The sequence below is a fragment of the Acanthopagrus latus genome, chromosome 6 (genome assembly GCF_904848185.1).
Source record: "Acanthopagrus latus isolate v.2019 chromosome 6, fAcaLat1.1, whole genome shotgun sequence".
Lineage (NCBI taxonomy): Eukaryota > Metazoa > Chordata > Actinopteri > Spariformes > Sparidae > Acanthopagrus > Acanthopagrus latus.
Window position 1 is genome coordinate 20,681,512 of NC_051044.1, and position 14,663 is coordinate 20,696,174.

At 38.5% G+C, this 14,663-nt stretch overlaps 2 protein-coding genes across 2 annotated transcripts in view; one reads left to right on the plus strand and one right to left on the minus strand.

Annotated features, from left to right (window-relative positions):
• vamp3 (vesicle-associated membrane protein 3 (cellubrevin)) lies at positions 1-10,025 on the minus strand. Its single transcript, XM_037101211.1, has 5 exons — positions 9,901-10,025; positions 4,192-4,270; positions 2,885-3,043; positions 2,425-2,476; positions 1-2,264 (listed from the first exon to the last, which is right to left on the minus strand). Coding segments are annotated over exons 1-5 (309 nt in total). The 5' UTR covers positions 9,903-10,025; the 3' UTR covers positions 1-2,247.
• The window catches only part of ccdc3b (coiled-coil domain containing 3b), a 22,134-nt gene continuing 16,040 nt past the window's right edge, over positions 8,570-14,663 (plus strand). Inside the window, exons 1-3 of the mRNA XM_037101209.1 lie at positions 8,570-9,852; positions 14,073-14,166; positions 14,272-14,483. The gene's annotated coding sequence lies outside the window, so the exon portion shown is untranslated. The remainder of the gene's footprint in view (positions 9,853-14,072; positions 14,167-14,271; positions 14,484-14,663) is intronic.

Genomic DNA, 14,663 nt, shown 5'->3' on the forward strand with positions numbered 1-14,663 from the left:
TGTTTTTTATTTTTTTTTTATTTGAGTTACATCAGTTTTATTCAAGCAAAAGTCATTCAAGGCCAAAGAGTAGATTTCCAGTAGGGAGACACGAGAACTTCACAGACAATACTGGGTCTCAAATTTGAGGAGTAGATGGGAGGATGGTGTCCGTTCCACGCCTCTTTGTTAAAAGCCAGGCCAGTAAAAAGTTTTAATAGAGGCCTCTGAAAATGATTACACAATTTCTTTAATGGATACATACCACAAAATGTATACAGCACTTATTTGTGTTAAGTTTCATTTCAATTACCAACGTATCATGTTTAGCCAATTAACTCTAAAACTACTGAGAAATATCAACACTACACTATTACCACTACTTGTGGTAATAAAAATCCAGACAGAGGGAAATAATACAGAAAGTAATCCCAAATTGTTCGTCTCTTTAAAATACATTTATTTTAACAGGATGAAAGCAACAGCCAGGAATACAATCATCCAGTGGTGGTATGGTATATACATCACACTGTCATTGCCTGACAAAGTTTTTTCTCTGTACTAAAACACTCAGCAGTGAGCACCTAGACAGAAGATACTATACATATCCTAAACGTTATTTCTACAAAAGAGATCGCAAGAGTTAGTTAGAAAATAACTAAAATATCACACTTCAGAAGCACTTATGTTCTTACTACCATCTATCAGATTGGATACATGCAAAGTATGTCGAAACAGAGGACTTCATTAAAGGTTAATAAGCTCAGCTGATTAAGCAAGCAGCACAGTATATGTTTAGACAGCTGGAGAAGGCGCAACTCTTTTACTAGCTGGTATATAAGATCAACAAGGCAAGGCTGTGTTTTGGCTGTTCTCCATTGGAGAAACCATTAAGGCATCCGTCTAATATTACTTTCTCACTTTGTTGTACTTGAATATTTCACAAGGCAAATTTTACAGCACATCGTTAAGACGTGATTGAGACAATTCACCACTTTTAACCCAGTGTAGCACTTTTTTAGTAAAACTTTGTGGCAGTTACTCCAGCTGTGAGGCCGTTGGTCTTAGCATTCAGACACTTATCTAAACTCATACTTTAAGTCCTACATGAAAGAAAGATGGATAAGGACAGGTATGATCAGTCGTTCAATAGTGTGTTCCTGGTTAGCTTTTTGTTGTTGGGCGATCAATGAAATTCAAATCAATGAAAACTTCTTTAAATCCAAAATCAAATGTCTTACACAGAGAACTGAATTAGCAATCAACTGTGTGCATGAATAAAACAAGGCATCAAATCCCATCATTCCCTGGTCAACTTGAACCATTCTTAAAATGACAGACCGGCAAACTATTTTTAAAAATGAGGAAAGAAAATCAACAAAAACTTGGCACTCTGAAAAATACAAATGTGTATGCGTTGGAAAGGGGTATCCCTTTATGATATGCAGGGTAACTGTTCTAGACCAAGGGTTCTCAGAGTTTTGGCAACAGTGAGCCAGTTCAGGGAGCCAGCAAATGATTGAGGCCTGCATTCAGTATAGGACTGGAATCCTCTGAGGTTTGTTTCTCCTCAACCTGAGTAGTGTATTTAAGTGTAGCCTACTGAAAGTCAATGTATTTAATTTGACAGATGATAAAACTATAATGGATTGCATGTCATGTCATATTTCTGAGGGCTGCCACTGGCCCATAGACTAAACTTTGAGAACCTATGATCTAAACTACAGAACAGCATATCTTTAAAGGCACTTCTTTTAAAGTGGCACACAAAATCAATGGCTATTAATAAAACATAAAAAAGCAAATGTAAGTTGAAGAGAGTTTACAACAAAATTGTTCATTTCTAGTCCTGATGTTGGAGTATGTGTGTGTGGGTGTGTTTTACAGTCAAAGGTGATGCACTTACACTTTTTATTCGTCTTAGATGAACCCTAACCCCTTGAACCAGTTTCTGTAGGTATGGTTCTTTAATCTTTGGCAGGTGGTTTGGCACAAAAAACAAGTTAAGTGTAGTAAGGCTGGGTGAAACTGGTATTATCACATTTCTTTACTATGGCACACGTGCAAAAACACACACATACACACACACACACAGGGCAAACCAGGATAAGGAATGAAGACCCCCATACAGTAGGGGAAAAATGTTGTGGAGCTCAGTAGCAAGTAAATCTTGTGACGTCTTCCTCTGAGACATTCATTGTGCACGTTGCTCCTCTCCTCTTCTTCATCGTTTCCCCAACTCCTCCTGCTTTACGTTTTGTTTCTGTTTTACGAGTAACTCCAAACTGTGAATGAAGAATGAGGGAGCTTTTTAGAACAACGACACATGGTTACAGTTAATATTTGGGCTTTGAGGAGGAACATAGGAGTCTTCTTGATGCAACTGCAACAATACTGTTAGAACTGTCAAAGACTATCTTCTCTGACCTAAGGCTCGATACTCACTGACAATGATGATGATGATGATCACAATGACAGCTATCAGGATGGCCCACATCTGCAAGGGGTAAAAGTACAACAAATTCAGTGCCACACACCTCAACCAGAATAATATACATTTTTTTCAATTATTTTTTTATTACATTCTAATTTCAGTATGTACATTTGTTAAAGATGTGTAGCATGTGGGGACTGCAACTAACATGCTATAGTGCAAAACGAAAATAAATGAAGCTTGATATTTACAGAAGGATAATCTATGTGTAAGATTGCTCTTGTGTTGTTATGATACATTCTTGTAAGTGATAAAAGTAAATAATGTATGTTGTACAGTCAAACACGCGTCCAAGTTAAAGACTTTTAGTATGATTATTTAAGTTCCGCTAGAGCAATTTTCATTCACAATAGGGAAAAAGGATGTGTTTGCTTTTATTAGGAAAGTAGGGACTGATATGTGTTTAGGCACCTTGCAGTTCTTCCACCAGTACTTCCTTTTCAGCTTAGCAGCACTGGTTTCGAACTGGGAGGCTCCAGCCTGCAGTGCATCTGCTCGGTCATCCAGCTCAGACAATTTCTGGTCACGTTCCAGCACTTTGTCCACATTAACGCGCATAATATCCACCACCTACACAAGAAGTAACGACCAAACATTTGGTTTAATTTCTGTAGTTACTGATTTACTGATGATGCTTTCAGTTGTATGTAACCTCTTAGGGTGTTATCAGTCAAAACCACCAATCAAGCAACATCACACCTTTCAAGGTGAAAGCAAATTATAACCACACTCCTGCTTAACAGAGTTTGCCTACAGGCGCGCATGTGTGCACTCGCAGTATCACAGAATACACATAACCCATATGTTCCACTGATCCACAAACCTCACTTATGCCCCTCCTCTCACACAGAGCGGCAGGGTGGGGAGGAGAGTGTAGGCCCATGCGTGCCTTACGTAACCCTTGTGATTATATAAACTTCTGACAGCCAATCACAGGCTTTGTGTGACACACTTAGGTTAAAGTTCTGTGTAGGAGGGGCTAACATCAAGGAGGCCAGAGCTGAGGAAGAGAGGGAGAACAGTTAAGGAGATTAAGAATGAAACCAAAGTGGGAGTGAGACTTGGCAGCCATTTGTTCCATGTGGCCTCACTGACATGGTTTTGAATATAATCCCTTAAAATTGGAGAAAAGAAGTGATCTTCACTGAAGGCTCTCTGGCATGTGAGCAGACATGTGGAGGTAGAGCTACTGATTCCACATTGCGGTGATTCATGACACTGCTGCCAAGGGTTACGCAAGCCTCTGCTAGCGACAGACGTCAAGGAGGAAAGGAGTCATACAGAGTGGCTGCAGACAGAGAGAGGTGGGAGCCACTGGAGTTCAAAGATAAGAGTGGGCTAGGTGAGAGTAAGTAAAGTATTTAGTACAGTGGAAACAGTAGGCCAGTATTGCCTCTGAATTTTTAAAAAGTTACATAAAATGCATTTACCTTTCCTAGATTACATGATTTGGAGATGAAGACTACTAAGACTCTAGTGACTTAATAAATAAAAAACGATGACTGACTTTGAAATGGGGCAGGCTTAAAAGGTCTCTCATGTGTTAGCTTTCTTAAAAAATAATACAACTGAAATCAAAAACTTGGGGAAAAAAAAACAACAGTTTTTGTCCTGATGGTAGAGCATACATACATTAGCATTATTATAAACATCAACCACTGTGAAAAGTTTGGGGTTTTGACTGGATCCACAACTTAGTAATCAGAGACATATCATACCTCATCCACCTGGGCCTGGGTCTGCTGCAGGCGCCTGTTGCCTGGCGCTGCGCCAGATCCTTCTGGAGGGAGTGCTGACCTATTGAAATGATGAAATGTAAGCGTAAATATTAGCCATCTGTGAGACTTCACAAAAATGTGTTTTGTATACCATGTCACTCAATCTGCACCTAAAATTTTACAACACATGACGACAGTTGGCAATAAGCCGAATGGCTAACCCAATTTCAATAATTCATTCTTATCACAAGCAGAGCAAAAATATATAATAATAATAATAATAATAATAATAATAATAATAATAATAATAATAATAAATAATGAATGATTACACAACTTTACAAGTTAATTGCAGCAACTGCAGCTGAAAATGCAGTCAAATACTTAAGTTTGCGAAACTTAATCCTTTGTTTCCCTAAGTGAAAAAGTTTACAAGATGTAGAGTATCTGTAAAAGCAGGCAGCAGAGGGCAATGTATGTTAATATCATTCTTTTGTTTTGTAATTTTGTTTCTCCTGTACAAATACATACAGTACAACATCAGAATCTGAGGCAGTAAATTAATTTAGTATTTCAACCTCCCTTGAAACAGAATCAGGTCATTTTGGGCCATTAAATCATTACATAACAAAATGTGATAAATTGTTTTCAAAGACATCTTGAGGTATTTCGGACAAGAAAAGTTGTCTCTGCGTGACAAGTAATGGCACAACCTCTAATTTGAGGGATTAGGAGGCCCTTGTAATTACAAGAAAACCTTAAACTAAATCAGAGTAAAATATCAAAAACTAAACCTACTCAAACATTGACTGCTCATGGCTTATATTAGCCCTCTACTGCAGGGAATAATCATGTTAAATATGGGGAGGGGAAAAGGTCGGGTATTCCTGAAGTGTGTTTTAAGTAAATATTGATGTTACACTCATGCTCTATTTTGTCCCTCCCCAAACAACTGCATTCATTAAGCACATTGTTGTGTTTTAACTTTCCATAATTTGTCATTTAATGTGATGACTGAAGTAAGATTCCAAGAAATAAGCATTTGACAACTGAGAAGTATAATATGACAATGGAAGTATATTGTAAAGTATGATTACACTGGATGATGATGTCATGAGATTCACAGTAGGGTTAATGCTTCATGCAAATGTTTAATAACAGTCAAATAATTGACAACAGATTGCAGTAATTCATGGATAACTATGAACAGCTGTACAATTTAAACATTAAAAGCACCCAGCCCATCTCAAACTGCAAGCATGACTCTAAATTCTTGTTTCCTAAAGTTTGTTCTTTCATAATAACTTGTTAAGACTGCTCTGAACAATGACACAGGCATAAACCATGGCAACTGATTTTTTTTGCTGTTGCAGTAGTTAGGATGCTACTGCCACCCCCTGACTTGAGAAGGCATTGCTCTGCATTGACCACACTCATCTCACAGAAGACAATAATAGATTATTAAAATTGGGAGGAGGTTAAAGGTGTTTCCACCGAACTAAAGGGATTATACAGGATTTATTGTGACTCAGTAACAGACCGGTATGGAAGTTGACAACACATACCGAGACTAAGCCCAGGTTTAAAGGCAAGCCAAAATGGCCGGAGATCGATCACTCCTTTTCCTCTTCCACCACAAGTGGGCACACCCACACACACTAAAATGCCAACACAAATCCAACGAAATATTTTCCATGATCAAAACATCCCTGATCATCCCTTGTGACAAACAAAGCTACACATGACATTGCTAGTGGAGGACAAGCATTAACTTAATTTTGCCATTTTCATACATGCTCATCAAAAAACAATCCGATTCCTGTCTAATCAAAAAAAGTCCCCCCGCCGCCCAAAAAAGGCACAGAGCAATGCAAACTGCTCTTTTCACATTTAACTGCAGACTCTATGTGCCAACTCTCACAAGGCTGACAAACTAAATAATCCTCTCAACTACGACTACACTGACCTTCTGACCAGGGCACTGTTGACAGATCCAAACCCACACACACAGCCTCCCTCTTATTTCTCCTTGTATTACAGAAAGAAAACCTTTGCTCAAGATTATACTAATAAGAAAAAAATGACATATTGTGTATTTGTTTGCAGAAAATAATGGTCAGTTGGTGGTGATGGATGAGGAAGCAGAGTGCAGCTGCAACAAAGGACGCATTTCCGTATTTTAAACCTGACTACTTCCTCTACTTTCTTCAAAATCCCCGTGAATGTACAAATCAAAGCCCTACTTGGGCTAGAAGAGCTTTCAATAAACAATCAACTAAAGAAGCATACAAAAGATGAGGGAAGCATACTATCAAAATTTGGCTTTTTATCGATATGTGAACAAACCAGCTGTAATCTGTAGAGTCAACAAACCTATTTGCCCAACAGCCAGTTGATCCTGAAACCTGGCTGTTACTTACCATACAGCAGAGTGGCTGAGAGAATGCAAACATCACAGCCAGAGTGTATTATCCTCTGTCAGCATTTCAGAGCTGACTATGGCTGGTGTCTCTCTTTTAATACAGCATAAGTCTTGGGAGTGAGATACAAGAACTCACATTCCAGTTGTCTAGAATGTCAACACAGGAACACATCGCAGTCAACTCTCTCCAGATTACACTGATGTGTGCTGGACTTGTGCCTAGCTTACTACATTTCCTGGCCAAGAACAATCTATGACAAATGCCAAACCCAACTAACACTCCATGAAGACAATACAGGTTCAAGTTTACAGCCACAAGTTCTATTTATATTCTGCTGTCGAGTTTTTAGTGTCCACCAGAGGTTCTGGTGGCAAAATTATGTTCCATTTCTATAAGCCATTATATTTTAGCTTAAAGTTGATGTGAATGTAAAATGAAAATCAACAAAAAACACACAAAATGGCACCTATCAAAAACAACTGCAGATATCACACGTCATGCAGGTGACAAGTGTCAAAATGTAGTGCTAATACTTTACTGTAGATAGCACACCTTGAAGAGAATTGCACGTCCAGACGTTAAGGTTCTAGTATGTGGCAGCAAGCACTTCAGCTCTATGTCTATGATTCAAAGTGAACAAGCACACAGTCTTTCCTGGTGGACTAGAGAAAACATTACAGGGGCGAGAAGAACTCCCAGCTGGACAAGTAGAAAATACTGTAAATGTTAAAACAACATTAGGGTTGTAGTTAATAATGTCCAATATTGATCAATCAATCTACCAATTGCTTTCTCAATCTCAACGAACTGTTTGGTTTACAGAACCTGAGGGAATAGCGCGACATCTACAAATGACTATTTATAAAACCAACGTCCAAAACCTATTGATATTGAATTTACTCTTATGAAAGACTAAGAAAAACTGAACAAATTCACATTAAAGTGTCTGAAGCCTGGGAATCTTTGCTCTTCTACATAAAAATTATCTGATTTATTAACTTAATTAATATCTAATAATTAATTTCCATCCTCAAAATGGTTAATTTCCTATCAATCAACATATTGGGCTGGTAGCTCCTGCTGCCTGACTTTTGCTGACAGCTGATATTTCCCTTTTGGTGCACTGGCATCATATAGATGTACCTTTGCTGTCCCTTGACTTTTTACACAACAGACATACAGACATGTCATAGCAGAAAAGCTCAGGTGTTATTAGCATGAACAATGACTCCATTCATTGTAAGTGCCCCAGTGAGTGATGCCAGGCGAATCCTTGTTGCACAATTACAGCGCCCTGAAATTGGCCTTCATAAATTGACTGCAGTGTTAATTTATGACATAAATGTCTGCTGTGTAAAAGGCCGACTGACAGCCACTTTGGTTCCACTGATGATTGTTTGAGGAGATTCTTCAGGCAACAGCAAGGTCACTATGATTTTACTGAGGATATGTTTTGATATCTCCTTTAAAAATCAAGTCTGTGGCTTTTTGGAACATGTCCTTTTCATTGTAAATACAGCAGGACTTAATGCGTTGCTTAAAGTTCTCATGAATCCAGAGCTGTAAGACGTGTTCACAGATAGAGCAAGTTAGTTTCAAGTTGATGTTTTTGTTTATTTGTTCATGAAAATACATAATGAATGGGTCCATGTGGCTTTACGCATGCCATATGTCATACATCCATTCTTCACAGCATGTCAACATCCAGACTGTGACTTAACAAAACAGGACTTACTAGAGCAGTGGAATAGGAATTAAAATATCTTCTTCCCACTATTATCTGTTATACTGCATCAATTACTACTTAATAACTTTCAACAGGGATATATGAATGTCTATAGTTGCAGTCTCTTGACTGTTGGGTAAAAGTAATTAAGAATACTGTAAAGCATACAAAATCAGACATTTAAGATCATGTGTCCATGCTGTGAGTCACACTAAACGGTTAGCTGACTGCATCACTTATGGCTGAGCTTGCAATGTCAAACACTTCTACTCATGTTGAAAGACAATCCCTAACTAGAATGGCAGTCAGTAGAGCGCAAACCTCCATCCAGTCCCAACACTTGCCTTTAACTGACTCAAGCCTCATCACTGCTGGTTGCTATCCGTATTTGTATATAGACTGAAAAATAGCTACCCTACACAAAAACATTATTTAATCTGCTAGATTCTGATTATTTATCGGAACGACATCAAATTTTACTCAGAGATACCAACCACTTCAATTTGGCTTATTTCTTCATCAAGATCCCTGTATTACTCCCTGTGAAATTAACATAAATGTCAATAAATGGCCTCTTGCAATGTTAGAGGGAGTGGGAAAAATGTCCTGGATGCGTCCATTTATCCAGATCCACACCAAAAGTTTATGGGGTCTATTCTGAGCTGAGACCCACTCTGCATCCAAGTTTTATAGAAATTATTGGCAGATTCCATCAGGGTTCTTGGTTTTCTCTCGTACTTTTTGAATTACATTCATTTACGTTAGCTTAGATAGACTTCCTGTGCAGGGTGGTGGGTAGGGGAAGGGTGGGTGGAGATGAGGGGATGGGGGAGGTTCATGGAAATAGGAAAACAATGGGTTTTTATAGAAAGAGATTTAGCTGGTGCAATATTCACATTATAACGTGACCAAAGCTCGATAAACAGTGAATATAAAAATAAAACATCATTCAGTCCTAGTTAGCTACACCATTTTACTCACCCTATTATCTATAAAAGTATTAACTTATGTCACCAACAACAGGTAGATCAGTTATCGATGCATTTCCTGACCTAAATTGTAATGTTTACACTACTTGATTTCCGAATAGTTAACTTATTACCCCACGAACTATTTCCAGCTTTTACCACGTAAATAGTAGTTCAACCAAACAGAAAGCTCGGACCAGGAGAAAAGGGTTAGCTTGTGAACTAGCATTCAGCTAATTGCTCAATGTTAATATTAACGCAGTTGTGACTCTGGATGTTATACAAGCTTATAAAGTATGTTTTTTTCCATTAATTGCCAACTTAACTAACATAACACCGTTGACATAGTTTGTGCTGGACAAAGTTACCAAACTCTAACGTTAGTGTTACACTGCGACAGCTACAGTTAGCTTAGCTTAGGGTTGAAAACTACCGTCCTAGCACTTGTTGCACGCTAGCAGCAAAGTTTTGGGCGTTGCTTTTCTCTGTGATCCTGTTTCACAAAACTACCCGGAAGGCCGGCGTGCTTGTCAAGTTCGAGCAGGTAACATTTGACTTTTAAAAACGTTAAGTAGAGACAAAGCAGACTTACATTGTGATTAGAAATTTCTTTGAAAGACACCGCCGCTGTTGCTTGGATGTGGGCTAAAGCTAGAGTGTCAAACCGTAACAGTTAGTGCTGTCTGTTTTATGCTGCCTTCCGGTACCGTCGGAAAGTAGGAAATGTCATACGTATGCAACGACAGATTAATAATTGTACCAAATAAAAACTGAAAAAAATGAGCAATTTTCTTTCCTGTTCTTTCTCTTATACCATCCTAGGATTATTACTATTAATATGGCGTAGACTGTATAATAACTTTAACTTTATGATGTCTAACACCAAAACTGTAAAGCAAACAGCCCTTCTAACCATGTCGTACTACACAAATCGGGTCCCTGCTACTTTATTTCCAAAGAGAATTAATTCAACAGTGTATAACTTTGGCTCATATTATGTGTTCTTCTGCTTATTATAGTTGGAAGCTCCCATAACTTGAAGGGTGAATTGATGAATTTCCGAGGATAACCTGAATGTTACTTTAAAGATGTAGTAGCCTGTCGCCTTCTGTCCATAGCGGCAATTATTAACACGTAACATGAAATTATAACATTAAAGGGAGCTCATACTTGAAACCATGCTTAAAAACGATGGCAAGATATCACACTAGTCATTTAAACAGTAGAGTGACACCTCACATCTGTCTGTTTTCACCCTTCATTCATTCAATTGGTCATCAGTCCGGCAGACATGTGAGGAGAAAGCAACCACCAAAGCCCGTGATCAGCATGTGACATCTGAAAACTCTACTTTTTTTTTGTTGTTGTTTGTTTAAATCTTTAAATGTGAAATACTTTCAGCAGACCTCTTAGCAGGCTGACATGAATTGAAACTACTCAGTGGACAACGACTTTCTTTGTTCCTCTAAACATCCAGCCTTCACAATCATTTCAACTTAATTCTGCAGGCTCCTGTGCTGTGAGGCACAAACTGTATATTCCTGTCAGTCAGTGAGCTGCACTGAAGGATTAGTCAGTGGGTTAATGGAACTAGTGCTAATTCCCTGGATTGTTCCAGTGGATAGACTGACCCTAACCCTGACCCTAATGGAACAAATAACAAATAACACACAGGTTTGTTCACAAGCCTCGGAAAAAATGTGAAAGACCCAACTTTGCATACACCCTGTGACAGCATTAGCTAGACACTGTTTGACGCAGGTGATTAATATGGGATATGACTTGTGTTTTGGAGCCCTTGAAGGCACCAGGAAAGAGGCAGCAGCCCCTCAATCTCTGTGGATACTTACAGTTACTTTGACAGAGACTTTTACACAGTAAAGGATTTTATCCCGCCAGATGTCAAATTGTGGGTATCTGAGTGGGTAAATATGCTCCACAACATACATGATTAATTAACAAAAAACCTCCATAGTTACAACATCTCAACCCAAAGTAACACCCATGGGAAAATTTGGACTGAAAGCTACGCCCCAAAATCATACCAAAAACAAAAAACAAAAAACAAATGAGAGAACATTATTAGGAAAAAAACGCATTCATCTCAAGTACGTTTCAGAAAACCTGGAGCATCTAAAATCATTGAGGATTTTCTGGTGGCTTGTGGTGACACAATTTCTTTCACTACAACACCTAATGTTACCGTTGTTTTCCTTTAATTTGTCACCTGTCTGTATCCGTCATTTGCTGCAAAATGAGACAAAATGAACAAATATGGATGTAATATAAACATTTATAAAAAGTGTTCATACAAAGCTCCACATTGACAATGGTTAGTTTGCACATTTAAAAAAAAAAACTTTGCTGTCACATATGTTTAATCTAATGCGATGTACTACGAACACTATCAAGAACATCAGAAAATATACTTTTATATGGTTATATATGTGAATTAGAACTGTGTTCGTAAGATACCGTCAGTTCTATTAATAACACATCTAACTTTTTCTATTTCAGATTCACTAACAAGTCGCTACTGAGATGTAGTTTCAGTATCAACTACTAACCTTAAAGGATAAGTTCATCCAAAAATGGAAATTGAGTTGTAATTTATTCAGCCCAGTGTGGAAAGTTTGGAGCGTCGCAGCAAAACAGCATTGTCCCAATCAACTGAAGTAGATAAGGACTTGTTTTAAAATGTAAAATAACAACTCAGATATACATTGAAATGGTTCCATGCAGTTTGTCCAGCATAATCAAAGTCCGAAGCCCTGAGGATCCTAAATTGATTTGAAAAGTAACTATCCCCAACCTTTTTAGCTGAAATCCTCACTGTAGCTGGTCAGCTACCCCATCTGAACTGGGTGCATGAACCCAACCGTCTGTTTAGGGTGTAAATAATATTTTTACGAATCAATTTGGGATTTTAGAGCCTCCAGTGATTTGGATGCTCCGGACAAGCTGTTTGAAGCCAATTTTACTTTTTCTTTTGTCTTTTTTTTTTTAATATACCCATCTTCTTCAGTTATTCCGGAGAGTGCTGCAATGCTGTTTTTCTGTGAAATTCCAGAAATGTTTAGCGGACTGAAGCCAAACCTAACTTTCCATCAGCGCTATAAGTGTGTAGACAATGACTTTGACAATGAACTTTCATTCTTTGATTGAACTCATCCTTAAAACAAAAATAACTGGAGGCAACAAATGCAAAATTGTTATCACCTCTCTTAATATTTTAACTAGAACATAGTAAAGTGTGCATGCAAATCAATCCTCGAAACAAATCATCTTAATTGGAGAAATCCCTTGTACAGTGGTTCACCTGGCTGATTATACTTTATATTTTATATCAACAGTATACTGTATTGCTAGTTGACCTTAACCCATCAACAGCATTGTCGTCTTGTGCTACGTCTCCTCTACATCCCAGAGCCTTCATCCACCGCAGTGTTACCTCCAGGTCTCTGCTACAAGACAGAAGTGTCATTAGGCTTCGTTGTTCATAAACCTTTTTATGTAATATGACTTTTAATATGACATTGAGCACCAGACTATAACAACTTACATAGCTTATTTCTTTCTCAGCAGTATCTCTGTCATACAGCTGGCTGGAACTCTCCTCCTGTAAACAAATTGTTAATACAGACTTAGCACATAATGCACAAAGTTCCCCGTTCTAATCGCTAATTGTGTCCATGAGTTTCTCAGTGAAGGACTCTCTTTAAAAAAAGGTTTACAGTTCAGCTTTATGCAGCACAAGGAGACGACATGTACCTAAATGTTCAACAACATGACAGAAACCCTAGTTGATCACATTCCACGTCTCTGCTGGCTTTCATGCTGGTCATCTGATCTTTGCAGCAGGTGCACTAAGTAACAAAGTCGATGTTAATGGCCTGCCTTCGCTCTGTCTTCAGATTGCAGGCCTGGTATGTAAGAGCACAGTAATGGTAAATGCCTCAGTGACTCGCTCGATTTTAGTTACACCTTATCCCCGTGGAACAGAGGAGTGTTTCTCAACTCTTGAGTCTGAGTACATGTCTCCGGACATGATCTTTATTCATGATGTTCCGTGTAGGTAGAACCTCCCTCTGTGGCTGTCCGAACTCACCGATGGCCCACTTTTGATTAAAACCTTCCTGTTGACATTGAGCACTTGAAGAAGAATTCCGTGTGAGGATTTTCAATCCATAATACAACACGATATAACAGACTTAGTTTGAAATGTATATTATTTGACTTTGTTTTAGCCAAACATAACCTGAATTAGGATAAATATAATAAGATAATTGAAAAGATAAGAAAAGATGTTACAATTTGCACTATAAAGGCATAATAACAACACGATTGTGTTTCTCCCAAACATAACAAAACAATTCATTCCTCATTTGATGTCATCAATCATCAAAATTTGATAATGTCAAAGAGAGGATTCCGATGATGCTACCTGTGCTACTTGCAACTTGGCTTAAAATAAGGATAATATATCGTATCTCATCGGTGTGGTGCTTTCAGGCTTTGAATCATGAAAATAACACCAACCAGGCCCTGCTTTTTGTTACGTAAAACTCCTGAATTCAAAGTAGCATAAAATGGAAATATTCAATTACCCCAAAACTGAACTTAAGTGAATGCACTGGTTACATATTTGCTGTAGGGATTCCTCTGCTGCCATCAAATGCAAAAGAAAGCACAGTCGATGGAGAACTTACATATCCTACATCCACCTCCATCAGTTCTCCAGTCTCGTTGTCCTCTGTGCTGCAGCCTCCTGGGAAACACTCTGATGAACGCTTCTCTCTTACTCTCTGAAGGAAGTCCGTCGCTGTCGATTTCCTCAGCAGTGCTGTCACATAAACAGGTAACACTAACGCATTAATGTCCCAGATTCTAGATGACAGGTTAATATTTATTTATATATATGTAGACATCCTCTGCCATAAAAAACATCTCACCTCCCTCACAGATGTAGGGGATCATGAGCATCACAGTCAGCAGTGTTGCAGCCATGTCCTTCACACAGATTCTTGCAAACTTGAGTGTTGTGCCCCCTGCAACTGCTGGTACTTTGTTTTGTCACCTGAGAATCCCCACGCCCACCTTCGTCCAAGCAGCAATCCCGAGGGGGCAACAGCCATCAGATGGATGTGTGCCGAGCAACAGGGAGAGAACAAATGTGTGAGTGTGTGGAGAACACATCAGGACTATTGTAACTGTGTTCTGAAGGCCTTTGAGCCCGTGGAGAGTGAGGAGAATAATGTGTGTGTGCAGTCCTCAGAAGAGCCTTTGGTTTGGCTTTTTTTTTTTTTAAAATGTAGAAACTTTGTGTGAGTAACTTCCTTGCTGGGTAATGGGCTA